General features: G+C 42.1%; 1 protein-coding gene across 9 annotated transcripts in view; it reads right to left on the bottom strand.

Annotated features, from left to right (window-relative positions):
* The window catches only part of SGCD (sarcoglycan delta), a 359,895-nt gene that overhangs the window by 162,327 nt on the left and 169,929 nt on the right, over positions 1–27,639 (bottom strand). Inside the window, exon 1 of one of the 9 annotated variants that reach the window (XM_062587008.1) lies at positions 2,279–2,367. The exons of 7 other annotated variants lie outside the window; for them this stretch is intronic. Coding sequence is in view for 1 of the 2 variants with exons in the window: in XM_062587003.1 (XP_062442987.1) it covers positions 256–294 (39 nt within the window). In the remaining variant the exon portion in view is untranslated. Of the gene's footprint in view, positions 1–255; positions 459–2,278; positions 2,368–27,639 lie in introns of those variants that run through there. One more of the 9 variants, XM_062587003.1, reaches the window with a different exon arrangement.

The raw sequence follows: 27,639 nt of genomic DNA, 5'->3' as shown, positions 1-27,639 counted from the left end.
TGCTTATAAATAAACGCACACAGGCATATACACTCACATATTTTGAGTTTTAGCAGAGAATGAGGGGAAAGGTTTAAAAACAAAAATTGATAGGAACATTCAGATAAATGGAAATTGCATGAAATGTATGGGCCAGAGGGAAGAAAGAAAAGAAAAAAAAGATGTAATGGCCTGAGAAATAAACGTATGTTTGCATATCAGTAATCATACTTGACCTTAAACACTGCCAGAGAATTCAATACGGTGGAGGCATACCTGTGGGGATATCTTCTTCAAAGACCATGAAAAGGCCATTGTGCAAAAATTCCAGACTCAGACTTATCTCTGCAGATCTAGCCCATGGCCCCTCATCACTGTAGCTCTGTTTAAGTTATTGGCAAGATGCTGCAAAGGGTGAAGCAATTTAACTGGGAAATCCCTTTCTCCATCACTGTAGCTATTACTTCTCAATGTCTGAGAGGATCCCTTGTGCTTTCCTGTATCGGCTGATTCCTTGGAGCCTGGGTTAGGGGCATTGCCTGTGTGGTACAACAAACGTAATCAGATAAGGCTGCAAAGTCCAAGAAAGTTGATGAGACCATTTGCACTTGGTCTGCTCTTTTGCAAATATTTATGCAGTTCACCAGCTGGAAAGGCTTAGCCCTTGCTCCAGTGTCCCAGAGAGATGCTGCTGCTTCCAAATCTGCATGAGCCAAAGACTCATTCTAGCGTGGCATGTAAAAATGTATGGTCCCACACTGTATGGAAGAGAGGAACAACCCGCCCGCCCCCTCTACTACAGAGTGAAGGGTCAATGTGCGGTTCTGCTCTTGATATCCTCTTTTTCTCCTATAAATGAACAAGTACAACCTTCTGTTATCTGTGAGCCCAATGATCCCAGCGACCTTACTCAGCATCACACTGCAGAAAACCCTACTGTGGACCTCGAGGAATGGAGACACCCTCATTTTGTAACATTTATTTCTATATGTCCAACAAATGAGCAGTTCATTTTTGATTCCTATTCTAAGTGTACCCTATAGTTCGGCAGCAATAGCTTTATTTTATTTATTTCTTTTATTAGTGGGACACGGGAGAGATCTTGTCTCATTTGTGTATTTTGGAATGAAATTTCCTCCCTGCTATGATTAATGTTAACATCAATCCTAAATTCCCCATTCTTTCAGGCTAAAAATATCCTCCTGGACTTCCAGACAGTGTCCAGTAAGAACAACAAGGGGTCTGAGGGCAAGGAGAGAAAAGGAGAGGGATAAGCTTTGTGTCTTGCGCCCAGGCACACTTCTGGAGCAAAGTAGCTTTCAGGAAGGTAGCAGAGCTGTTCCTTTACAAAAGGTGAGGGGCTTTACCTCCTGGTTTTCTCCCCAAATGATAGGCAACCGTTTCTCCAGACATTTCTCAAAGAGTACCATAGTTTTCAATCTATTCCTCGCTCAGAGCTATATTTACAATTGCAGTCTAACTCTATGAAATCACTAATTGGTAGTTAGAAAAAGGTTATCTGATTTTGTCTTTTCTCCAAGTGCCCATGTGGCTTATTCTCATCACTCAGAAATGTCCTGCCTTCTCAGTTTCTATGGATTAAAGGTATACTCAAGCTGGAGTAAACCTTCCCTCCATTAAGTCAGAAAGTAGGGAAAATGAAAAATTAATAAATCCCTTTCCCACAAAACCTGTTTCCAAACAAAAAGATGACCTAATAAAAAGCTTAATGTTTTTGTAACCTCCTTGCCTTACAAGATCAGCAAAAGAGCAATCAATGCAGAAATTTATTCCCAATCGTGCATGAAAATATAAATATGTATTTAAGTATAATGACATTTAAGTAACAAGTAACATATTGTTGCGGGGGGGGGGGGGGTAAAGGCAAATGCTGCAGCAGCAGATCCCATCTGACAAGGCCACAGGTTAAGTGTTTCCCAATATGCTGCTTTACTAAGTGAGCATCTGACCCCCTTGCACGAAACAGCACTGCCCTGCCTTCACGTTAGCACTGCCCAGCAAAGCTTCCCTGTTCCACCCCTTCGCTATCTATCATCACCATAGTGAATCAGAAGCAATGAGGTCCCCGTCCCTGCTGCCATATAGAGGTTAAACCAATCTCACCGCAACAGAGCAGCAAGGCAAGTGCATTCCCCCTAACCTGAATCAGGCTGGTACCTGGGCTCCGGAGGCGAGCGGGGGACGTGCTTGCTCGCAGGTTCTGGAACAGTCCCAGGGTTTTACAGGTTTATTATCCCCACACATAAACTACCTCCCAGTCGGGCCCTTTTTCACTTACCTGTTTTTATTATTCTACAGCTGGAACTTCGTCACAAATCTCTCAAAGGTTAACAGGCCTGTCCAGAAAGCACAAGAACCAGCCCTGCTACAGCCTATGAATTTTAATGCTCTACATTACAACAAGTGTGCTATTTTTACACTTGATAGCAGTCCACAATCAGCAGTATTTCAGTAACTGTATAAGATATGACAGAGGCCAGGGAGAGGAACAAAAACGGTTGTGCGACAGCCAGCCTTGCAAACAGAAAAGACCACCAGAAAGACGGAAGCGGGAGGGGATGGGGAAGGAGAACATATCGGGGAGATTCAGAGAAACTCCAGCAAAGGCATCTCCATCTGCTACAAAGCAAGTAAATTTTGTGATCCTAACGCAAGCTCTGCAGCTCTGGAATTGCACAGTCTTGTACAGCTGGTCTGCAAGTGTTTCAGACAGATGGTGATCCCCATGTGAAACTAGTCAATCTTTCTTTGATAGGTTTGAGAAAGCCCCACTGCTGTCTCCCTAAGAGAAATGACACCTTTTTGTTGAAAGTTACAGGTTGTCGCAGGCAAAGGATAAAAATACACCTACACAACTTTCCGTAACCACTGTACACTCAAGCTGTCCATGTATTTTGCAACAAGGAATATTTGCATGCACTGAGACATCTCTGAGGCACATGCTTTTTAAACCAACGTGTTTTAGAAGCTATTAAAAAAAACAGCTACCAAAGTATGTGCATTGCATCTACTGCAATGCAGTGAACAGCAAATCTGTAAGCGATAATTAAGCCTCACGCTTTTCAGTAAGGGATTTCTAAGCACCTTTTGGAGAGATATTATCACTGGGCCAAAATTAGGCTGCATCAGTTTTTTGGTGCTGTAACAAACCCTGAATTTGCTTAAATAGTGGAGCAAGGACACTTGCTAAAGCAGCCTTACTGAGGCTGAGTGATACTTCACTCTCACCAAGAAGCAATGACTCTTGGTCACTGCAACTCTTGGCCTGTGCAACATCAGTCCTGCTCTGCTTGGGACCTCAGCTGAGCCGCACTGCTGAAGTTGTAACCGAGGCTCCTGAGCTGGCAGACGTATCCATCAGGCCTTTGCCCCCACAAGCACGGCACGGCCGCACGCGTCGTGCTGCCGGTGCGTTCCTTAAGAGAGCTTCACACGAGCGTTGGGCGTGACACAAACTCCATGCAGTGCCAACCGCAAACAAACGGAGTAACCGCAGTATTTCATGAGAAACCTGCTCTGGTGACTTCTTTAAACAAGCACCAGAAACCCATCAGCATCACACTTTCTACACCTTTGTATCTCCCTTGTTAATGAAGCCAGTTTGCCTAGATTGCTGATCTTCTTCCAGTGTTAAGGCTGAGAAAGAGTAAGGGCCAAACTGTCCAGCTGGAGGAGAAGCTCTTGCGCAAGGGCAGCAGCGACACAGCCCATCAGTCCAGGCACAAAGGCTGAGACCAGTCAAGTGCAGGAGCTGGCAGGTCTGCACCACGATAATGTCCCTTACCCCAGGGTCCCAGTCAGAGTTCAGCCTTATCTACCCTAAATTACTTGCACTTCTATATGAAGATGAACCTGCAACCGAAGAAGTCCTTAAATACAAAATCTGCCAAAATTACATGCTGGCATTTCCTTATAATTATCTCAAGTACTTCGCGCTCAAGGAAATGTGGTTGAAAATGCAAGAAAATTAGGCTGATCGTTTGCTCATAATTAGAAAGATTCAGTAAAACCTTGCGCATACCATGTTTCACATCTGTATACTATTAATACAAAATTAACCTCAAAGATCTCTCTCTCATTTTTACTGCTTTACTATCAAATGCAGCTGATCTGACAACGATGGTTTTCCATCAACAGATACCTTCCTCTTGTGGAGCATTTAAAATCATTGCTTTTTCCCCAGTGTAGTTTCCTAGCCCTTCATTTTTCCCTCCTGCTACAGTTACACAAAATTTGGGGAATTACAGGCGTTGTCCTGTTCTGAGAAGAAACTCATCATGGAATTGGGCACTTCTGTTGGAAGCCTGGTTACTTATGAAGAAAATAAGAAGCCTTGTTTCCATGGGGTGGGGGGAGTGGAGGAAATAAAAAAATATATATCTAGTAATCTGGTGGCCCACCACTCCAAATTTCTTTCAGTCAGTACTTAATCAAAAAGCTTGCTCAAAATGTTAGGTTTTTCTTGACACTAAAAACAAGAATGAATACGTACACCTCAGCACAAAAGACATCTTCTCTAGGGACCGCTGATGAAGCTAAATCTCCTGGTAGGCTCATAAACCACACTGCTGTAATTCACCTGTGGATGCAACTTCCAACTCTTGGTCTAGCCACAGAAAATCCCTAGCAGGCGATAGACAGAAAACGCTGCCTGTTCTCCTATGCAAAATGGCCCTTGTGTCATGGAAGTGCCATTAAGTTTCACGGGGGAGTACAAAGCTGTCATTAGAATTAGTTAAGAATGCTTATCTGTACTACTAAAGATAAAAGATATTTATAGAGTTCCTTTCTACTGTCTCTTCAGAGCAGTACGATATATCTTCAACCCAATATGCAAGCACCTCCATTTACCACTCTGAGTATCTGAGCTTTTCTCTGAGAAATTTCTAAGTCTAAAAAATGTGAAATAAGAGATACTGCATATAAACAGTGTACAATATAATGTACAACAGTTTCTAAATTTGAAGTCACCCGAACATATCAAGTTTGTTTTCTTTCTAAATGATTGATGTCCTGTAGAAGTGGTAGTAATTATATGGCACAATGAGAAGGAAAAGACACATGTTGAATGATACACAAGTATTTAGTCAAAACATATCTGAAACATTCAGAAAAAAATCTTAAAAAATGTTTTGCCTGCATATGACAGCATTATCATCTGTAAAATGGATGAAAAATAAAACCCCTCCAATAAGAAAAGAAGCTAAGAAATCTGTTGTACACTGATGCCATCTACCAGAGATCAGCGGAAGCAGCAGGAAAAAAGTCAGATGAAACAGGATATGGCAAAAAAACGCAGCTCACAGCACCAAGCTTCTTTTGGCCAGCAACAAATCCAAAAGCTTGTTCTGTCTTTCCTTTATTCTCAGAGCAGGGATTTCGGTGCATTTGTGAGGAAAATATTTCTCACTTCTAATTGTCAAGGTATTATCAGGAAGAATTTTTAGACTTCTCTTTCCAACAAAACTTTGAGGCATAACCTATATTTACAGGATTCAGAACTATCAATGTTCTTCTCCCACAAGCTGCTACTCTCTTTTGCAAGAAAAAGAAAACTTGTGCTGTGACAAATTGCACATTTTCCTCAGAGTCTCTCAGATCCACTTTCACTATCATGACCAGCAAGTCCAAGCTCACTGAACTACGTAGGTAGCTACACTGCCAACTGATCACAGCTCTTGTATGTGGACACCAGTTTTCAAGGATTGCTAGATATTTGGCATGGGATTGCTACCTCTCTTCATCTTCAAACTGGCTCAGATTTATAGCTGGCTCCAAAACACATCTCAAGGACTTGTGCCAAACCTTAACAAATCTGTCACTTTTCAAGGAGCAAGATTTCACCACTATCGAAGATGAAGCCCCTGAGTTGCCCCCCTAGACCTCTTGTTGCCCTCTGTCTCCTCAGCTGCTCCATTTGCGCCCAAGCTGCACCAAACAAGCCATAAAGGCAGCGCTGCTCTCAGGAGCATTCCCAATATTATTTTAGAGGAAGCACAAACATCCATGTATTCTGATCACTTGTAGCTTGCAGACAGGATAGAAAACATACAGAATCCAGCCACACAAAAACAGCCGACTTCACTGGGGCAATCTCAGTGTCCACAGCCTCGCAGTTCACCTTCATTAGCAAGTCCAAGGCAGTTGGGCTGCTGCTCCCAACCCTTCTCGCTCTTGCCATGCCAAATATTTTCAAATTGCTGATCCAAAACCCTCACTTCATACCTACTTTCAGATCAACCCTTAACTCCTGCTAGGGATAGTCTTGATGTGGTCTGAATTCTTTCCTCCAATCACTCTTGTCTTAAAATTCATTTGCTTTTGCAAAATTTTTGGTCTTTTAGAATATTATTTTAACTATATTTGCAAAGGCTTCAGTTCTTCTTTTGAGACTTGTTTTATGTAGACTTTTTGTGGATTCTTAAGTATGCATCCTTCGTGGAGGAGCAGACATGAAGTCAGGGGGACTGTTTATGTACATGAAATTCTACTTGTGCTGTACTCTTTTTTTTTTTTTTTTTTGATCTTAGTTATACAAAGTATAGAAGGTGCAATTTATTCAGCAGAAGTCCAAAAACAGCACTGGACACTAAAACCCTAAAACCTGTGTGACTGAGACATGAAATACTGGCCTTGACACTGTCTTTAGTCTATGCACTTTTCAAAATGTGAAGTTAGATTTTTTTTTTCTTTTGGTATTCCAAAACTTTCATTTTGGACATCCACCAGAAATGCCCAGCAGAAGCCTATTCAATCCCAGAGCTGGAAGAAATAGCCACAACTACAAATCTGCCCCTGCTGTGCCCTGGACGTGGTGAGCATCTGCTGATACAGGTGCACATATATCCAGAAACTGGGAGACAGATGAAGCTGTATCTGAAAGCAGCAGAGCACAAGGTGGCCATGAACCATTTCCAGAGAACACCTCTGCTTTAAAATTTAACATCAGTTATCTACGTGTCTGCTATCTCAGACACCAGCCTGTTTCCTCCAGTAAGTAAACTCATTCAAAACTTCCTCAAAACATGCTGAGTTGCTAGTCTGTATTATCTATTTAGGAAAATCTTCCAGAAACTGACAGTTAGAAAGAATCTAATTTGCTGTATAAACGTGTTCAGATCAATGACACTTCTTTGTATCAACTTCATCTTTTTTTAAATTGCTGTAAAGAAGCTTTCCAGAAGTATTCACATCTAGCAACTAACAACTAACACAGGCACTATCAAGAAATTCCCCCAGTATTTGTCTCTCCCCTGCTCTGACATTCCAGGACAGAAACAAGAAATATTTAACCATTGCTCTTAGTCTGCCCCTACAAAGGAAAGGTTCAAATGATGAAGTCATTCTGAATAGACACTGATTAAGAAATCGCAGCAGAGCTAGGAGTTGCTGTTGATTCAAGGTGAGAGAAATTGCACAAAGGTGGAGTTAGTTGGCAAGGCAGAAAGAGGAGTTTCCATGTTGTCAAAAATCCTTCGCTGCCTCTGATTCTGGCATTATTTCAATCGGTTTGTTAAGAAAAATGTGCCCTAATCATGCTCCTCTGGTGCCTTCTTAGACGAATATTCTGCAGATGCAAATACAATGTTCAACAGTAGCAATTTTTTTCCATCTGTTACAGAAAAGACTGCAGGTAGCAAGGCTTTTACAGTGGGACCTTGAAGCAAGGATATTAGGGCAACGCCTTCCTGCCAAGACTGAGTTCCCCTCCTTCTTTTATCTTTTGCTAACTGTGAGAATACAGCCATAAGGTACCACAAGAAGCATATTTACACAGCACTGGTTTCCCAAAGTTTATCTCATTAGCCTACTACTGAAAGTGTATGCATAACACCAGCCAGATGTGGCCGCTGATGAAACTTGGCCATGGAGATCCAAAACTGAGTTCTTGAACTATGGACAGACCACTTTATTCATAGGCAGAACCTATTGGGCAGAGGACTGCTATCAGGAAGGAATATCTGCATTATTACAAGTCTAGGGTTTAAACGTCCCATGTCAGCATAGCAGAGACATGCCATCTCAAAACTTGATCCTTTTCCTACCTGTTGGGCTTTTATGTTCCCAAGTCTCCAGAGTAGCAATGATGCCTGAGACTCCATAAACTCTCTCTTTTCCCCCATCAAACTGGAAACACACAGTGCAGCCACGCCTAAGTCTGCTGGCTGTCCACTTTCTTGCAGAATGCTGTTCACTGCTTCTCCATCTCACCTATTTCTGGTCGCAAGATCCTGGCAACACATGGGTTAACAAGACAATTATTTGAAGGAAAGACGATTCTAATAAATCAGTAGATAGCAAAAAGGAAAAAGCACTAGAGTAATTTTTCTGCTCACAATTTCATTACGTGCTTGGCTTTGAGCCATTATAAGGTAAATCACCCAAGTCATGTTACACAGCTATTTCTAAAAGGAAAGCTATTTAAATCACTTTGCAAGCTACAACCCCTGTTTTTGAGTGAAGAATCCTGCCTTTTGTGTGTGGCACTTTATGCCCATTTAAAGGTTTTGAAAATGAGAACAGAAGTCAAAGCTAGAGCTGTAATTTGGTCTGCAAGCTGCACCTCATGGCACTGTCCTCAGCGCCGTCCCCATAGCTCGCACCCCCCTCTCTCCCCCACACCAGATCCGGTGGCAGCAGCCCAGCACACAGACGTACCCACCCTCCGCCAGTGTGCCTGCTAAGATTTTTGAGCAGGAGCTGTCTAGTGCCCTTTTGGCAACACATTTCAGAGTAACACTGTCCAAAGAAGGCATGATTACTTGTACTTTCCTTACCTGGACAAGTGTCACTCCCTGCAGAGCTGCTGATGTTCATTAACCCTTTCCCCAAGTTTTCACATCAATCAGCCTCTGAGTATTCACTCTCCGGGCACTGGCTGGTGGCTCCCCAATAAACAAAAAAAAAATTGCAAAAACCTCAAGCTTCTGTACTGGGAAGAACCTACCAGGATGAATTTCCCAGGCCAAGGAAACAGTGATGTTGTAGCACTGCTGGCAAGAAGATTATAGTTTTGACACCAACCTGGTCCTTTCATTCGCTTTTCCCCCACAGCATCAGCATGATCAAGAGAAGACAGAGCAAGAGCCGGGAGAAAACAGCCAGCCCAAGAGGCTGGGAGGAAGAAAAGGCAAATAACATCCTGCTGCAGGTGGCCTTGAAAGCACCAGCTTGTCTCCACACAGATTATCTTCCGGCCATTTTTAATGGCTTCTTACTTCACACAGTATCATTAATGTTCAATATTTTTTCTTTTTACAGCTCACATCTTTCCACTTAATGTGTTCATTGTTACTTATTTTTTTAGAAGTCACTGAAAGTGCCTTCACCTTCCTGATTTGGAGTCTCGCACAATTTACTGAAGTACTGGGCATCAGTTATAAAATCCACACATAAAAGCCAAATACACACTATAAGAATCTTGAGTTAACACAGTAAAAGCATCCTCAAATCCTCGCACGCACTCAGGCAGACAGGAATCCCAATTAACGCCTTCAACAAAAACAAAAGCTCTTCATGCATAACCCCCAGACCTGGAACGGGAACACAGTGTTTGCCACGTGTAGCTGGGGCACATTTTAGACATCTCATTTCTCACCCAGCCAGGGCAAAGTCTGCTGGCTTCTCCATCCATCCGTTTACCAATCTCTCATTTGGGCTAGGTACAGGACAGCAAGCAGCTATTGCATGAGACAGATGCTCCTCACCAGTTTCTGAACTAGTTGACAGACATTTCCAGTTGCCTTTCAACGCACATTCCACCATCACTCAAAATTACAGAGCACAATTAAGCAGGCAACAGTTAAGCAGTGTCTGTCTTCTGCTCAAGAACTCGATGAACTGATTAATGTACCAGTGAAAAAGAGAGTAAGATTAGTGTCTCAAAAAAACTGGCAGAATCAAGGCTCTGTCTTTTTTTCTTTTTTATCCAGTAGTGGGTTAAATACTGTCTTTTTCTCCTCAAAATACAATGTAGAGATTCCAAAGTCAGAGAGAATTTAGGCTGTCTGTATTATCCCATATTGATATTGGTGATCTTGGTTCAATTTGAGAACTCAACTCAGGAAGCCTTCGACATCTCATTCAGCCTCACCATGGGGGTAGCATCACCTTCAGCAGGGCGAGCCCCAGTTCGGCGCCCTGTGAAAACAGGGCTCGCTCGGCAGCACCCCGCCGGCACAGCTCCTGCCGGATGCGCCGCAGGACCCCGTCCCACCAGTCTGTGTCGGCTCCCAGAGGCCCCAGGCAGCAGCTGGCTGAGAAGTTTCCTCCGGGAAATGTCCTAGGAAGATGTGACCGGCTTCAGCTTCCTCCTGGGCACCCGCCGTCCCTCCCACCGCGCCACCTTACAGCCGTCAGCAGACGGCAGAAAGAGGATGACGTGCAACAAAAAGAATCGGAGCAACGACGGAGTCTGGCCCAAGCTGCTGTAGGCTCCAAGCCCTTCAAAATTTGCTCTTGAACATTCCCAGTACTAGAAAGCAGCTCTGACTATAAGCTCTCAGCTCTCTTGTATTTAAAGCCTGTTTTGTGTACGTAAAACCTGGGTGCCTTCGTTTTGCATCCTTGAACTTTTAATTACTTTAAAAACTTGCAGGGGACTTTCTAAGACGTTTTTTGTTTAATCAACAGGTTTTTCACTGCACTGTTTGGTTTCAGCAAGAGATCACACTAAGATAATGAAAAGTATTGGAGCAGTTGAAAACTTAATTAAAACATGTAAAAATTAATTATATATCTCATCATTGATTTCACTTGAAAAAGCTGATACTGCAAACAGGAAATCAAAAGCAAGAAGGTCATGCAGAGAATCACTGATGTTAAAGGGATGCATCACAGAGGTAAAAAAAAAAAAAAAAAAAAGAAAAGAAAAGAAAAGAAGAAAAAAAAAGAACTTCGTACTGAGAGAAACCATTCATTTCAGGTCCACGCTCCACTGCTGAGCTGACTTCCACCTGACACCACAAAAATGCCAATCGAGCATCAATGAGAGGGCTGATTAAGGGGAAAAAAACAGAGCATATATAATGCTACTATTATGCATACGATTGTGTGGGAGATTAGAATCACATGATTAATAAAACTAACCTTTTCTGGATCTTTTTGCTGCCTCTGTACAACAGAAGGAGCTTAGCAGTGTAACCACGAAACGTCATTCTTCAGGCTCTTCAAAATGAGTCTGAGACAGGCAGGCCTAGGTTAGGACTATGCACCGTGTTGCATAACCAAGTGGCACCTTTCTAAGAGAGATTATAATACATCTTAACTGCCTTTACTGAACAGAATCATGCTAACAACTGCCTTCATCCCCAGCGGCAGAATGGCAACACGAGCAGCTGAAGGGTCTGACCCTTTCTACTCAATCCTGGAAAAAATAATGTTCTACGCTCTAACTTAAAGAGTATTTCTCTCTCCTCTCATCAGTTCCAGAGCTTGTTTATAAAGTATAATTATCTCCTATTTCAACTTGGAATCAGTAGAACCAGTTAATACATCTATTTAATAAACACCACAGTATAAAAGGCCAACCTGACAGCATAACTTTTATCCTCAGCTCTACGGTAGATTTCTGTGGGCAAGTTATTTAACTCTTCCAAGTTGAAAATACAGAATGAGAAATTTTACCAATCTCAGCAAAGAGATTATCTAATATTATCTAATATTTATGAAGCACTTTCAGATCCTCAAATAAATACGACAGAAATGTAAAGAAGTTCTGACCCAGATAAGGGTTCAGAGCAAAATCCTTTTCTCAGTGGCAGCTCTCAAACGACCTTGCAACGTTAGGATTTTATTTTCGATACAAAGGAAGATCTGTCAGGTCTACAAGGCATGTTTTGCTGTAACTGCGGATGACTTGCTATCAACAGGGAAACAAGTTCAGTCACTGATCCAAATGTCAAGAGCTGCCAAACCAGTACTTTGATGGAGTGCTAGGAATACAAACCCGGTTTCAGGTTTGTACCAACTGAGCATTGCTCAGACAAAACGCAATCTGGTTAATGAAAAACACTATCTTCCCCCCCCCGGGAAATGACAAGTAACCAGCAACATATACCTTCATATACACTTCTTCACTATGTTTGAAGAGGAACTGAAGGAGCTGTGAGAAGGCACCCATATAAACAGCTGCACCTTTTCTGTGCTTTAAAGGGGCCTGATCTAAATGTATTGCAACTTTGTAAGCACAAATACCCCATTCAAGGAGACAACTGAAGCATCCAGAAATTTTTTCCACACCTACTACTAAGCCTACTGCCAGAAGACACCGAGCAAAAGGGAGTATTCCCCACATAAGGCCGCTTAGATGAATCAAAACACAATCTTTTATATGATTGAATGTTGAAAGGACATAAAGTACAGAGCTGACATATTCAAAAAACATGAATGTATATCTTAAGACAATTTTTCTAGGCAGAAGAAAAAGCCTAGAAGAAGGAAAGAACAAAAAATATCAATAGCTGTTATTTAAATTAATGAAATGAATCCCTAATGCATGTCTTGGTTAAAATAGCCAGACGTTTCCAAAGCAATATTTAAAATACGAGCGTGCCATTGTCAGTAAAGCTTCACCCTCTGGGAAACGGAAGACTGCCAAACCCTTGCCACAGTGAGAACAGTGCTGAAGAATTTCAGGGGTGGGAGAAATTATAAACATCTTTATAAACATACTGGGGAATTGTAACGAAAGCTTCATCTAACTAGCAAATACAATCTTCTAAAAACATGGGAAAGGCAAATGTGCCATATTCCTAATTCCACAGTTCGCACTCTTGCTCACCTCACTGCCGCCATGGAAAGTGTAACTACACAGAAGCAAAAGCACTCACTCCTCAGAAAAAGAACTGCTTTCCCCTACACGCTGTGCAAAATCACAGAAAAAATATTACTAATACTAAGAATAGAAGAGCCACACTGGGTTCAGTCAAGGATTCATCCAGTCTTGCATCCTTCCTGACTCTGCCCAGCAGCAGCTACCAGGAGGGAGAGAAGGGGTGAAGCGAGTCCTGGTGCAGCGTGGCCCCGGGAGGCAACGCAGCAGCCTGCGGAGAGGCAGCAGCTCCAGTCTGCCCGCGAGCAAAACGCTTCCCTGAGCTGGCTGACTTGCCCTGTCGAGGCAGGGTGCAGGGAGCCACGGCAGACTGCCCTTGGGACGACGACGACGATGGTGGTGGTGGTGGTGGTGGTGGTGATGCTCTCCACGCGGTGCAGCACCATCGCTCCGAGGCCGCGTGCTCCCCCCGGCCCGACCGGTGCCTGGCGCGTGGCGGCAAGCGCGGGGTCAGCGCTTGCTGGGAGTCGGAGCCACGTCGCCAGCACGGAGGCCGGGGAGAGCGGCCGGGCAGCACGCCGCCCTCCCTCCTCCCGCGCATGCTGCCCCTTCACGCCTGCCTCCTCCACCTTCTTTGCAGCTCATGGCCCGTAGAAACCAGCCAAAGAGCAGCCCTTCCCCGGATGCCACTCTGGCAATTACCCTTCTAAAGCGGGCCTGATACAGACTGCTGCTAACCCGCCCCATCTGCACTGCCGTTTCCCTTCTGCTAAAGGAATACCTGCAAACACGCCGCACAGCTCGCAGGGCAGCTACGCGCGCCCAGTGCTTCCCCGGTGCAAACTAACCCAGGAGCAATTTGCTGCTGAGAGGCAGTGATGGTGTTGCAGGTGGGAAACACGCTGATAAAAGTTGGCGGAGTTGTTGCAAAAACACAAACGCTGCTTACGACTGACACTGTCACCCATAAACTCTGTACTATACCCTGCAATAATCTATGTGAATTATCTTCTGTTGGCACATACATGACTGTTTTGAACACAAAGGAGCCTTTACGTGCAAAATATAACTTCAGTCTCATGTTTCAGCACTACTTCGAGCCTATCTATGTACCCAGCACCTCTCACACTGAAAGTCATACTGTGCCATTCAAAAACACACCTATCTCCCCATTGCCAGCATGGCAGTGTTTCATTTTGTAATTCAACCTGGCTAGCACTTCCACAGGAAGAAAAATAAGAGCATCTCCTGCCAGGACAGCATGGCCAGGTCTTTTAGAAATACTACAGAAGTTTCCTGAGCAGGTGGCCCATCAAACTCCAATAACTGATCCATGTCCGCCAGCCCTGGAAGCTCAATACTACAGAACAACATTACAGTAGTCAACATAAGAAAAAAGTCCATGTGGTTTCTCCTGCAGTAAGCACTTGAAAGGAAGCAGAAAAAGCTCAACTACCTTTTCAGTCTTGCACACGCTTCCCTTGAAATCTTCAGGGGAATGCCAAATACTCATAACCAGTGTAACTGGCCCATCCTTTAAGACTCACCTGTTTTTCTGAAAAATAGGGAGCATGATAATATTCTCTATTTCTCTGTCGGAAACACTTCAATGTGAGGAAAAAAAGGATTCTTGGCAGGTTCAAGCGGTGCCGTTAAATGGCCCATTTCCTGCTATAATGCGCAGTTTGAACAGGCGACTCCCAGCGCTGCAGACAACGCCGCTCTTCCCTTGCCTGCACGACTGCAGCACCGCTGAAGGCAGCAGGTCTAACTAAGGGCACTGACTCATCACGCAGGTGGATGTAGCTGTAGCAGCTGAAATCGTTTCTAGCTCAGACTGACTTGGCCTGCTGGCTGGGGGTGAAGGACACCCTGGCAGGGCCGGCCCCGCGGAGCTCGCTGCCCCCCTCACGGCCCCACCTTTCAGTGGGGGGAACTACTCCCAGTTACAGCAGTTCTGCCTGGCTGTGCATGGATGTACCTCCTTGGATCTCCTCCATCACAGCAATTTCTTGTGTTAATCGCTGCCTAATTAAGTTGGTTACTCTTTTTCCTCAAGCATCCAGACCTTATATTTCCAGCACTGCAGCTCCCATTGGACAAGCCATGTCACTCAGTAACTACGCATAAGGACTAAGAAAAGATAAAAGTGATGTCTGAATCACTGCAAGCACAGAAGAAAGCCCTCTCCATCAGCCAAAATCATTTAATGAATTATTTATTGAATTTGTGTGGGAAAATCAGAGGAAATATATATGTGTGTGTGTATATATATATATATATGTATATATAAAAGCAACATTTGCTTGGAAGATCTTCCGGTGCTGCTTACAGCCATGGGTAATTAAAAAGTTACATCCAAAACCAGTAAGCAGGGCAAGACTGACAGCACGCACAGTATGCTGCTCATTAAGTACCATGTGGTCTACCAAAGGACCGCTGCATTAGAGAGACATCAATATCAGCCAACACCTTTCCTATGTTAAACATCTCTGTTCTTTTTCTTTCTTTTTTTTTTTTTTTTTTTTTTTTTTTTGCACTCGGTTATTTGGCTTTGGTTTTTGATTGTTGTTGTTGTCGTCGTTTTAATTTTAGGCAGTAAAGCAGTAGCAATGGTGAGTTCACACCTAACTTACCCAGTGCTCCCACTGGCAGTCCCTGGGCAGTTCTCAGCAGAAAGTCCCTCAGGTCTGGTGTGTCCTTGAGAGTCCTGTTTCCCTTTGCTATCTACAGGCATTTAGAGTGCCTGTGCTCCTATTAAATGCTCCAGCAAAATGCCTAACATCAGCTGTAAAGACATCAAGGTCTGTATTTTTCAGTTTCCACCTCCAAAAAATGGTATAATAATACTTTCAAATAAAATTGTAAGGCTTAATTAGATAATTAACATGAAAGTACCTTTAAAAATGCTATGTACACACAAAACAGCACTGTATTATTAGTGTAGGCAGGCATGGAGAGCTCTGAGAGATTTTCTAGCGGGTTATTTGTTATTCTGGAAGAAGTCTTTAGATGCAATACAGCAGTAGTATAATTATTATCATCATCAGATTCACTTCCTAAAGTTATTTATGAAACACTGCATGTGAAAAGAAAATCATGTTAAGTAGTACTAAGTGACTTTCTATTCTGTTGCATATGCTGACTACAAGGACTGTTAATATGTTACTTTGCAGGAGTTAAAATGCAGGTGCCAGAAGTTTAGTTATATGTTTGTTACAAAAATGACATTAGTAAGACCTAACTGGTAGGCACCAGTGATTTCCATGGCTTCTGTTTGTATTTGTATTCCTTCGCAACGGGATTTTTCTCCAGAGTCTACTGAAAAATCACAAGAACGTTCAGAAGCTTTTGCTAACTTAAATGACACTTTTGCATAGCTGATTTCAACCACGCCACGTATCCAAGAATTTCTTTCTTCTATGTATTATGTAAATACGGGATCTCAAAAATTTCATCAAATTATGATCATGACTAGGGGATGTAGGGATGTCTATCAGGCAATGATTACGCCATTCAACCTTCATTAAAAGATAGAAATTACAAGTATACATATATATAACACTTAAGTTATATGAGTACTTCTGTTGAGCTCCACAGAATTTCTGGTAGGAGAAAGGTGAGCAGGATTTCAACTCTAGTCCTCCAGTTTTCTTTCAACTAAATTTCATGGTAAGTTATATCGTGGCTGAGTTCACATTGGTTTCCGTCAGTCTCTTGATTGACCCCCATATGGAATAAACTCACATATAGCCTTACTGGAAATAGGTCTGCACAACCCAGGCCTGGGCTGAAAGCACTGCACCAGCTGTGTTTCTCGGAAAGTCTAGAGAGAGCCATACTGTTGGACCCAGTGAGGCTGTTTTTCAATATCTAAGAATCAGGCAGACACAAGACTGCTTTTCCATTTTGAAAATTTTCTCCAGAGAGTATCTTGAACCAGAGAATATCAGCCTGTAATGTTAGGGTGTAAGAGACTAAGAGGTCAATTTCCATATCAGCGTAGAGAGGTTTTCATGCAACAGCACAAATTAACTGAATGAATCCTTTTCAAAGTGATAGAATAACAAAATCTTCAGGAATTGCATTTACATCCTTAAAGCTTCTAATAGTCCATATCAGTACAAAGAAATCAAGAACACAACACACTCCCCAAACAGAAAATATCTATAAATCTAATTTTCAATAACAAATTTAATTTTTAAATCTGTTCATCTTGATCAGTCTCTATGACGCTGGTATATAGCTGGGCAGAGAATGTGTTTCCATCCAGCTCTAATTGACTAGAAAACCTTCCATAAAAGAACAGGAGAGAAATCTAAACAACATCAAATATTTATATCATGGGAAAACATCAAGAGATCTTTTTTGTGGCATGTACTGTATATATTTTACATGTAAATTAAGCTGAGGTTCCTCTTCATAGCTTTAAGCTGCTGCTAATGCTTCATAGATTTTTCAGGCAGACAAATATTGGTGAAAAGAGTTTTATAACCTTCATGCCAAAGATTTATGGTTACATGTGAACTAGCAGTCTAATGTGCTGACATGTGGCCTTGGCTCAATCTCATTATAGAGTAATTTGTACCCCTAGTTTAATTGCTGTTGATTCAATGTAAATCAACCTCTCCTTTCATGAAACTTCACCACATTTGATTCCAGACTGGAACGTACCAGATCTGCTGGGGTTTGCACAGCTACCACTAAAACTAATGTTTGCCTACACTAGAACTACTGGAGCTTTAGAAGAAAGCTTGTAAAAATCCTGTTCTGCACCCTTTCCCAATGCACATTGCAATTGCTTCTTCCTACCATGGCTTCAATAATAAAAGTAATCTGCTTGCCATTTTTAAACACTTAAATACTTTGCTTCAGTTCAGCTATTACACTATTCCTATCTGAACAACACATTAAGACCAGTACATGACATAAGGTGACTTTCAGTAGTTCTAGCAGCTGGCAAATCTCATGCCAGCAATTCATTGAGATTTTCAAACTGTATTACAATAAATTAATGCTTGTAATGGAAAATCGCCAATGCAATCAGAACATGGTACTTACGCAATGACATTTTCTATTGGCAAAAAATGTATGCCAGTACCAGTAGGTATTGTGCATATAACAAGAGATGATTAATACAGTGGCCTGACATCTAGTGAAAACAATGGATTTTAGTCTGAGTAGATGACAAAATCCTGCATTTTTTCTACCAGCTTTCAGCCTCAAATTTGTGGCTGACTACAAAAACAATCTGAGTGGTCACAATAGTTGCTGGTTACTTATTTTGAAACTAGCAGAAATTCCAAGCTTGTGAACTATCGGGAAGTTTAAATGGTTTCAAAGAAAATAAATGCGTTCCCAGAGGACAGGTCCACGGGGGTCTAAACACAACTGCTAGCTCACCAAGTTCCTGAACTACAGGCTGTCGATGGGTCACCTCAGCCATCCTATTTACCACTCTTATTTCAGCATCCACTACCAGTGACAGCTGAAAAAAAAAAGTTAGTACTTTAGCCAGACTGGCATGACAGCTCTTACACATTTCATAGCCTAGGATCTCTGGGAATAAGCTCTCTGTGAGCAGAACATGTTAGTGGGAGCCCTGCACAGCCAAACCCAGCCTGGACAAGGGAGAGCGCTACACAGCCAAACTGGCACATCCACATCATGTGCCTAAGAATAGGTACCTGTGTGCAAGACATTTTGAGCAGTCCTAATGGGAGAAGAGGGAGAAGGACCTTCGACCTTGACCAGTAAATCCACATGTGCTTTATGAGATGCATGCTTCAGGTTCCTTAATGTGCCTAATGAAAAGGTTGTATACAAGTGCCTTGCTGAATTTGCACGGATTTATCAAAGCAACTCAATAATTTATAGAACTCAAGCCTAAAAGCATGAGCTTCTTTTGTTTAACCTAAAGGCACCACCTTTGCCTAGCAGGTATAGAAGGCCCATCATCTTCTACAGCTCTGCCACCAGGAAGGGAGAAAATGCTCTCAGTGCATTATACCTGATAGGTGCATATAGCGTCTTACAATTTCAAACAAGTTATGACCTTAATTTGTGTTTGATATAGGTAGGTGTGTGAAAAGCTTTAATTGTAGAAAAAACAGAGTCTCAAACAGCTGTCTATGTTTTCTATCTTTAACTGTTTTTTTGTTTTGCTCTTCAGTAAGCTTGTTTCTAACAAGAAACTTTTCTTTTCCCCTTGGTGCTCTCTGCAGAAACTTGACTGTAATAAAGATCAGGCTTGCTAGGGTTCCTTTGGAAGACACTGCACCATGAGGGACCGTGTCATCGCTGCCGTGCAGCTTCAAGGGACTTTTGCTGCACATGCGGATTGCACTGTGTTTGCTCCAGCCAGCTTTCAGAGAACAAAATATTTTGACAAAGATTTCTGGCGAATCTATTGCCAAATTCTGAAAGGGGAAAAGAGAAGAAAATTCTGAAAGGAGGGGAAGAAAGAAATTCAGAAGCAACAAGCAGAACCAGATCTGTTTGAATCGTGTCTGGAATTATAAGATGCTACTAACGATGACTGCAGCTTGACTGCCTCAAGCTCCTCCTTGAGCTGTGTTAAACACCACCTGCTCCTGGGCAGCCAGCCTTAGGTTTCCTGCACATGCATGCAGCACAAGCAGTGGCTGACGAAGATCTGTTCTCCCCCTGACTATCCACGCTCTTCATGTTGCCCAGGCCTGGACGAGAGCATGGCAGCATGGCACAGCTGAAGGGCAGCTCCCCACTGGAGCACCCCAAGTATTTCTAATGCACACGCTCAGTCAGAAATCTCCTATTTCAGATTTCTGCTGATAAAATTAATTTTTCATGGCAGGGAGGAGGAGAGAAAAAGACAACCTTAACAGCTTCTAGTTCAGCTACTGACCCTGGATCATTCACTTTTTTTTTGTAGTTTTATGTCCTATTTTTAGGTAGAGAAGATTGCCTTCAACTGCATAATATAAGACAGAACAGAACAGATACGAGCTGGGTTGGATCCTCCCCTTGGAGTTCAATAGGGCAACACTAATTTGCGCACAGTGGAAATTAAACCTCTGGTTTTCTTAATCTACTAGAACTCAAACCATTAAAGAAACAAATGATCTTTTATTACAGCAGCCTTATTATAACTAAACAAATCTAATTTTAAATGGAATATATATTTACTGTAGAACATATTAACTCAAGAAGCTATTATATATTATGTATGGAAATATACTTGAAACTCTTCAGACTACAATTATTTCTTTAGCTCTAAAATTTATCTCTTAAAAATGCATTATTCATTTGCAGACTGGTTTTTGTTTTAAAAGCAGGGTCAATGGTAGGAAATGGTGTGTTATGCTTTGGACTGAGAGTAAGCTGCAGTGATTTCACCTGACCAGTCCTCAGAGAGTAAATCACTGTTCTGTTTTTAAATCCTGCAGATGAGAAGAGCAAATAAAACACTCAATTTCACCTCACCCGCAGTGATGGCCCTCCTAAAACTTTCCAGTTAACTAGTATGTCCAACTTGTCCTACGTTGTCCTACATTCAGTGCAGGCAGCAATTTAAGCTAAGTACAAAACCACAGGTTACTCTCCTTAGTTACAGTATCTCAGGCAACTAGAATATATTAGAAGGTGATGCCTTCAGCTTTATTCTGCACTGCATTTTTCCAATACCAGTTATTTATATTGAGTAGTTTCAGCCCATGTGAGCGCCAGTACAAGAGATGGGTGGATATCCAACAGCAGCAGGATCAAAGAAGCAGAAGAGCAAGAGAAGCAAAAGAAAGTTTTGCCCTTCATGAACCAGAGGTGCTGGGGAAACCACGTGTTCAGGAAAGCCGGGAGGGAAACGCAGTGACTGCATTTTTTGTTGTTTTTTCTGTTAGGCAGTTGTTTGCCTGAAGAATGATTCTTCACCGCAGGAATACGCCCCCCACACCCAACAAAACAGCCTATTAGTTTAGCAGGAGGGAGGTCAGTAAATGACAGTATTCCAGGAATATTCCTGTTCTCCCCTTTCCATTTCTGTCAAAATCTTTCAAAGGAATAAAACAGCCTTACAGGCACATTGCGCTCCACAGTGCTTGCTTCAGTGTCATCTATTTCCTTGTACACTAGGTGAACTGGAAAAGGAAAGCTAAATCTCATACGAGAAGTACACCAAACTAACACCACCTCAAATTCAGTGTGGGAAGTAGCATTCCAACTGGGAGAAACTATGTTGGAATTTTTTAGATGTTTAACTTTGGACTTTTCCCCCCCTCCCAAAATCTCTATGTCTTGTCTACAGTCTAAAAAAAACCCACAACTACATGATAAAGAACAGCTAAAGGAAAATGCTAATTCCCCCTTCTTTCCAGCATCAGCATTACCTAATCAACACTGGGTAGACCATCTACAGCATGACCAATGCTTAAAGCGTTTGAAAACAGGACTGTCGCAGCCCCTGAAACTCATGCAACATGACGTCCGCAGAATCACAAAAGCCTGGTCTTCAGAGCAATTACCATATTGACAAGCTGTGCAAAAAGAGAGTATTTTTCTTCAAGTTACCACTTGAGGAAGGCACCTCCATCACAACATCGCTACAGGTGACGACGGAGCCCCTTGCTGCCTTTAGAGCCCCAGCAGCTGCAACTCCTCAGTCCTCGCTGCATCTCATACCACAATAATCATACTTATTAATGTGCAGAGAAATCTAAATTTTAGGTAGGGAAATTGGTTAAACGCATTAGAATATTTTGCAAAGAAGGTTCTATATACGGCAAAGGACTTCAACTCCAAACTTTTTTTTTAATAATTTAAAAATAGCAAAACCAACCATGCAACCAACCGTCACTCTCCTTAATTAAGGAAGTCAAATCAGAATCAATAAAAGGGCAATTAATCTGTTGATGTCAGTGGTTTTGAATTATGCTGATATCCACAAAAAGGCCAACTCTGTGACCTTCAAAACTTCTCCCAGGGTGTGAAGATTTCTGCGTGCTGAGCTATTATTTTCTGACAGACATACTGTAAGAAAATACACTGTTAACTGTTAGGAAAAACTACGGAAGAAGTGAACTGAAAAGTGTGCGCGTCTTCTGTAAAATTGTTTTAGTTAATCTTGTTCTTTGCTTGGATCCCCTTACGGGCAGAAAAGCTTGTTTGGGGTGGGGTGGGGTGGGGAAATTCAGTGGTCTACAGCCTGTGTGTTCATTCACTTACCTGGGGACTGAGGACTCAGATAGTCATCCAGGATCAGAGCTAGAGACCAAAATAAAAAAAACAGAGGATTTCGGAGCAACTCTTCCTCTGCTCCAGCCTTGTCCCACAGCCCGCTCTAGCTTATCAAGTGAGGCACCACAGTGCCACTAGCTGCATAACCATTGCCACCTCCAGAGCCACGTCTGAAGGATAATCACAGAGCGTGCAGCGAGAGTTAATGCTGCTTTGAGCAGCACTAATTCTTTATGGGTTTTCTGACAGATCTTTGGCAGTTTTTGGAAAAGACGAGCAAACAATTTAGCATAGTCCCTCTGTCCAAGACAACCTCTTCTTTCCATTTTCTATAGAGATCAGACGAGGCAGGTTTTTCAAGGGGAAAAAGGAGGATATGAAACAGTATAAATCTCTTGGCTCATTCCCTCACACATACCTGTGCACAGATCACTGTGGCACAAGGAGAACAAGGAGATTTATGTTATCAGTGATATACACAGATTGGCATAAGAGAAATTACTTAGCTTGTTTCGGGCCAGATTTCAACGGCTTGTGAGAAATCTCAGTGCCATGAATGGTAAATACAATGCAGCTCAACAGAACTAGAACATCCTACCTTGTGGAAAGGCTCCCTCCTTGCAAGAGGATTCCTTTGACTTCATTGGCACTTAAATATTTATGGAGTAAGGGTAGCAGAGCATGTTAAAGTATTGCACTCTGAGCCCTTCTAAAAATATTATATTAAAGAATATGTAAAATCCAGATCCAGTGTAACCAGAGGTGCAACTAAGTTGCCATCTAGGGGTGATTTAAAAAACTTATTTGCAGTTTTCTGTATTACTCACCACTGGCAAATTTAAGAGTATCTTTAAGAAATATCTTATTCTCTCCACTACATCCTACGCAAAACCCAGTAAACATGCTGTTACAGGTGCTTTACCCTAGCTCAAAGTGTAGCTTTGACTGAACCATCCCATGTCAGTGAACACTTTGGTGATCTCTTTTGGTTTCTACTCTTTCTCATCTGGGGCAATGACACCTCATTTCTTCTCTCCAAAGCTATTGTTCATCTTTCGGTACCTCCCTTTGCTTTTTCCTTATTACCAATCTTCTGCTTCATAAATTTTGAGTCAGACATTTCACCTCTTTTGGCAGAAGTTCTGTGGTGTGAGATGACTAACAGGCATTAAACTGTTAGTCTTATGTTCTCTTTAAAACGTGCTCAGAACAAATGCTAATAGCAGCACATCTCAAAAAACTCCTACCAGCTTGGTACTTTATTACCCATCTGTCAAAACCCAGGTTACATTTACAAGTTTAAATGAAGGTTCAGAGGCACTTACTAGTTTCAAAAACTTTTCCCTTCAAAGCCTGTATTTTAAGAAGCAGGGTGTGCTTGCCAGGTCCCGGTGTTTGAAGTGTTGGCAGGAGACTGACTACACAGGCACTGAACAAGGTGGGAAGAGTTAAGGAATGTTCCAGTTGGCAGTAAATGAGTTACAGTCCCCTGGGACAAAGCATATAGCAGCTTCATGCCGTACCTCCTTGAAATGGCTTGCATGGCTAAAACTCACCGGGGGACCCTGAGCGTCTGGTTGCACACGGCAGAGCAGGCAGGGTAGGGCGAGGAAGGACAAAAGGAAAAGGAGTAGCGTCGCTTGAACGGCTGGCATCAGCAGAAGCCAGGCAGCTGCCCATTTCTAAATGCAGGAGGCTATTAAAGTATGCTAAACTGATCAGAGAGGCAGGCATGGCCACACACCTCTGCTCACAAAGCTCAAGCCAGTGCACGGAGCTGTAAACAGACTGTGGCTTGGCTGCCCTCAGCTCTGCAGGAGGAATACGGGAAGGAAGAACCACAGAAAGCAACAATTCTCTATCCTCTTTAAAAACTCCCTTTTCTTTACAGGGGTCTCAACTGCTTGGATCCAACCTCAAGTTTTAGGTTTTGACATAAGAATTTAGTCTTCTGTACTGCTTTGGGAAAATTCAGAACTGAATTTTCAACTCCCCTTCCCAAGGACTTTGGTGGAAAATGGACTTGCTCAAAGAACTTGGCAACTGTCAAGCATCAAAGCACCGGTAATAACCTGATATTAAGTTAACTTTGACAGCTATTTGTATTGCATGCTCTAGACTATTACTGCCACACATTTCCAATAGTTGCAGCACATTGCTACTTTTTCAAATGGTTTATTTCAATTTGAATTTGAACGTCACATATCTACTGAAAAGCTCAAGGAAACAGACCACTGCCTCCACCTTCCTGCATCTTCTGAATACTGATGAGTGCCAGTTCACATCACAGTGCATCTGTCAGAAAGGGCAATTGGACTGATGTGGTAGCAGAAACTCTAAAAGTTTGCTGGATGAGATACAGTTTAATATTTCCTACAAGTCACCATTTTTAATAAAAATATTATCTCTACGTTTCTGGATTTTTGTTTTTGACTTTGCAGAGAACTTATACCTACACCAAGCTAAATAATTCACGGCCATCACATCCCAGCTGTATGTTGAAATTGCTAAGGAATATAGTTCGCAATACAGTCAAACAATATGTTCCTGTGCAGAAACCAACTTGCAACTCCATTATTTGCAATCAACTAGCAATGCTATGCTTCAAGGGTTGATTTTGATACCCGGAATAGGAATGCTGTTTCCACTTCTTTGTCTTGTTACAAGATACTTGGCAGCGCAGCATGTGCCTTGTTACTAATCCTGCGGTTTCATTCATAGCACCTGGAGGTCATATCAGAGGTGAGGCTGCCAACCTCAGTGAAATGTGTGTATCTGCATCTTGATCAACCCTTCTCGGGCTTAACCTTCATTTTGCCTGCACACACAAATCAGATTTTAAAAACAACCTTCATGCTGGAGGTATATGATAAAAGCCTGTATGCTGAAGGTACCAGTGCATATATGGAAGTCTGATTCATTTTTTATGCCAATCTGATATTAGCCCAAATAAATCAAGATGAGGCTACAAGCCAAGCAATGCATCCTTTTGAACTGGATGGCAGAATACAAATGCAACACATTCTGATTATGATGTTTGATTACTGAATGTTAGAAAAGGCTCAAACAGAATGTAACTTTTAATTATGCCATTTTATGGCAGTTCATTGCGAAGCCAGAAGCTCTTTCACGGCCATGCAAATGTTTGCCTCATTCCTGATAAAGCATGAAATATGACTTGGTGCCTTCCATAGCCTCCGGGCATAGTCTGTATTCATTCCCACAGATCTCACTGTTGATTTGCTATATTTTGTTACTGCTACCCTGGCAACACTATGAAACACAAAGAGCTTATTTCTGTGCCTTTCTTTTATGTGAAGAAATGTATTTAAATACTTCTAAATAAACAGCACCTGGTATCTAATGAAAAAATCAATGAAAGAGTGTTATACTGCTGCCACTATGCAAATTCTGGTTGACCAACGGTTGCAAAGAAATGCTTCCCAGAAGCACTGCCTTTCCTCTGCATACATTACACTGAGCATGGCTGCATATTCCTCTCTGGGAAATGCTTGACATAAATATAGTGGCCTAAGGCTGAAGGAATAAGATGGAATTTGAATATACTAAGGCTATTTAAATAAGTCTCATATGTGTAACTGAGGGCAAAAATACTCCCAGCTGACTTTTCTACTTAAGTATCTAAAGATCAATTAATTACTTTATACAAAATTTTCATCTCCCTAACGAGATAACTTTGAGCAGGCGGTAATGTCCATTTGCGTAGTTCAGTGACACGTGAGTGACTCTTAGTTCACCTGTATTGTGCTAAAAAAAAATGTAATGGGATATGTCACTGAAGAGAAGTAAAAGCACCCAAGAAATTTTAAGTTTGGTTTAATATGAAAGCTTATGTTCTCCATGGGCGTAATAAGAATACTGTGGCCCTCCAAAGTTAAAATTGGTTTCCTTTTTCTTTTCTCATCTCCTCTCCCATCACCTGGGCCTTGGTGAATATTTATGTGAGCATGAGTGTGGAAAGCTGGGGGAAACTAACTTAGAGTATTGTAGCAGCACCTGCTGAGTTTACATACGGAGAGATGGTGGAAAAAGTTAGAAATACTGCAAAGATAGATACTGCAGTGATGGCAAGGACAGAAACAAACGTTAGCTGTAGAAAAAGAGGAAGTAAGATACGCTCAGGAGATGTTACATGGAGAAAGAGAGAAGGATTTTGCAGAAACTTAAAGATGGAGGAGGAGTGACAACTGACACCAGAGTTGTGAGTCTGCAGGACACTGGAGCTGTCAACATTAATGGGAAAAGGTGGGGGCTGGGAGGATTCTAAAAGATAGATAAAGAGCTCATTTTTTGAGCTGCTGGGCTTCAGTAGTCAACAGGACATCCAGAATGAAGCACAAATCTGCAGAGGGTAGGGAAAGGAAAAAGAGAAGCCTGTGAATCATCGGCTCTAAGCCGGCAATTAGAGCCTCCATGCCACGAGCAACTCTGCTGGGAAGCCCCTCTCCAGCAGCCTGCGCACAAGCTGTTCAGCCCTTGATGTTTGCTACCCCATTTCCTGGATGAATTAATGCAATCCACCTTTCCTGTCCCTCTTCTAATAATGCTTATGTGGAAGTGAAAATGTTAGCAGCCTGTTACGACCACGCAAGAAGGGCCACACTCCATCCCTAGTCACTGTTTTTCTCCCACTGAAATGAACGCACCTGTGGCAGTACAGGTAATGGTTTCCACATTATTTCTCTTCAGGCTCTTGGGAAGACCTTCCTATAGTCTTACCACAACTTACCAGCTTTTCCAAGGTGAATTGTATTTGGACTAGGACAAAAAATTAAGCCCCTTCCCTCTGAAGTACAAAGCAACACACAACTGTGGGTAGCAGATACAGACCTTAGATGGATTTCAACATCCAAAGCAGAGCTTAATAGCATTTACTGTTCAGAAACAATCCTGTCTCACTATTTTTAGTACATTTATCAAACATGCCATTATGTACTTCTAATTTATGGCATTAATGCCAGGCAACTGTGTTGCCTTTATTCTTCCCTACAGGATTACGTGAGAATATTCTTTAGAGTGAACAGCACATTGAGTTAAGGTTAAAAAACAATCAAGACCTGTAGCAAACTCCAAGGTGCCTTCCCATATCTCTGAAATACAAATGATTCCCTGGCATCGGAGATTCTGAAATACGTGGCCATAAAGTCAAAGCTTTGCTAAGCAAATAACAAATAAGAGAGGAGGTTCTCTTTCCAAAGGCTTTGAATCACGCTGACAGCTACCGTGTGTGTGAAGCTAAAATATCTGTAAAAAAGCCAAAGGCTGTCAACAAAAGGTAGCAAAGCACAACCAATTCCTATCTTTTTATTATAATTCATGTATGGCAGGGAGTGTAGGGGGGGGCACCCACAGCTTCTAAAAAGTGCAGCAATGTTTTAGAGAGTTTTACATCTAGGTGTAAAAGGCTGGGGTTCTTTCACTATTATAACAAAGCCAATAACTAATAACTGGTAAGAGCTAAGTCTTAACTCTGAGAGCAAATATCACCACTGGATATAACCAGTCAAAACAAACAACCTGCCTTTGCTCCAAAAATCAGTCCATTTACAACCAAGAGTAAAGACAATATACATGGAAGAAATCACTTAAGTTGGACACTGGCTGTATTTATGAAATCAATACTTGTGCTTTAACAT

Source organism: Rhea pennata, chromosome 14 (assembly GCF_028389875.1).
Source record: "Rhea pennata isolate bPtePen1 chromosome 14, bPtePen1.pri, whole genome shotgun sequence".
In the NCBI taxonomy this organism is placed as follows: domain Eukaryota; kingdom Metazoa; phylum Chordata; class Aves; order Rheiformes; family Rheidae; genus Rhea; species Rhea pennata.
This window is presented reverse-complemented; position numbering and strand designations above follow the sequence as displayed.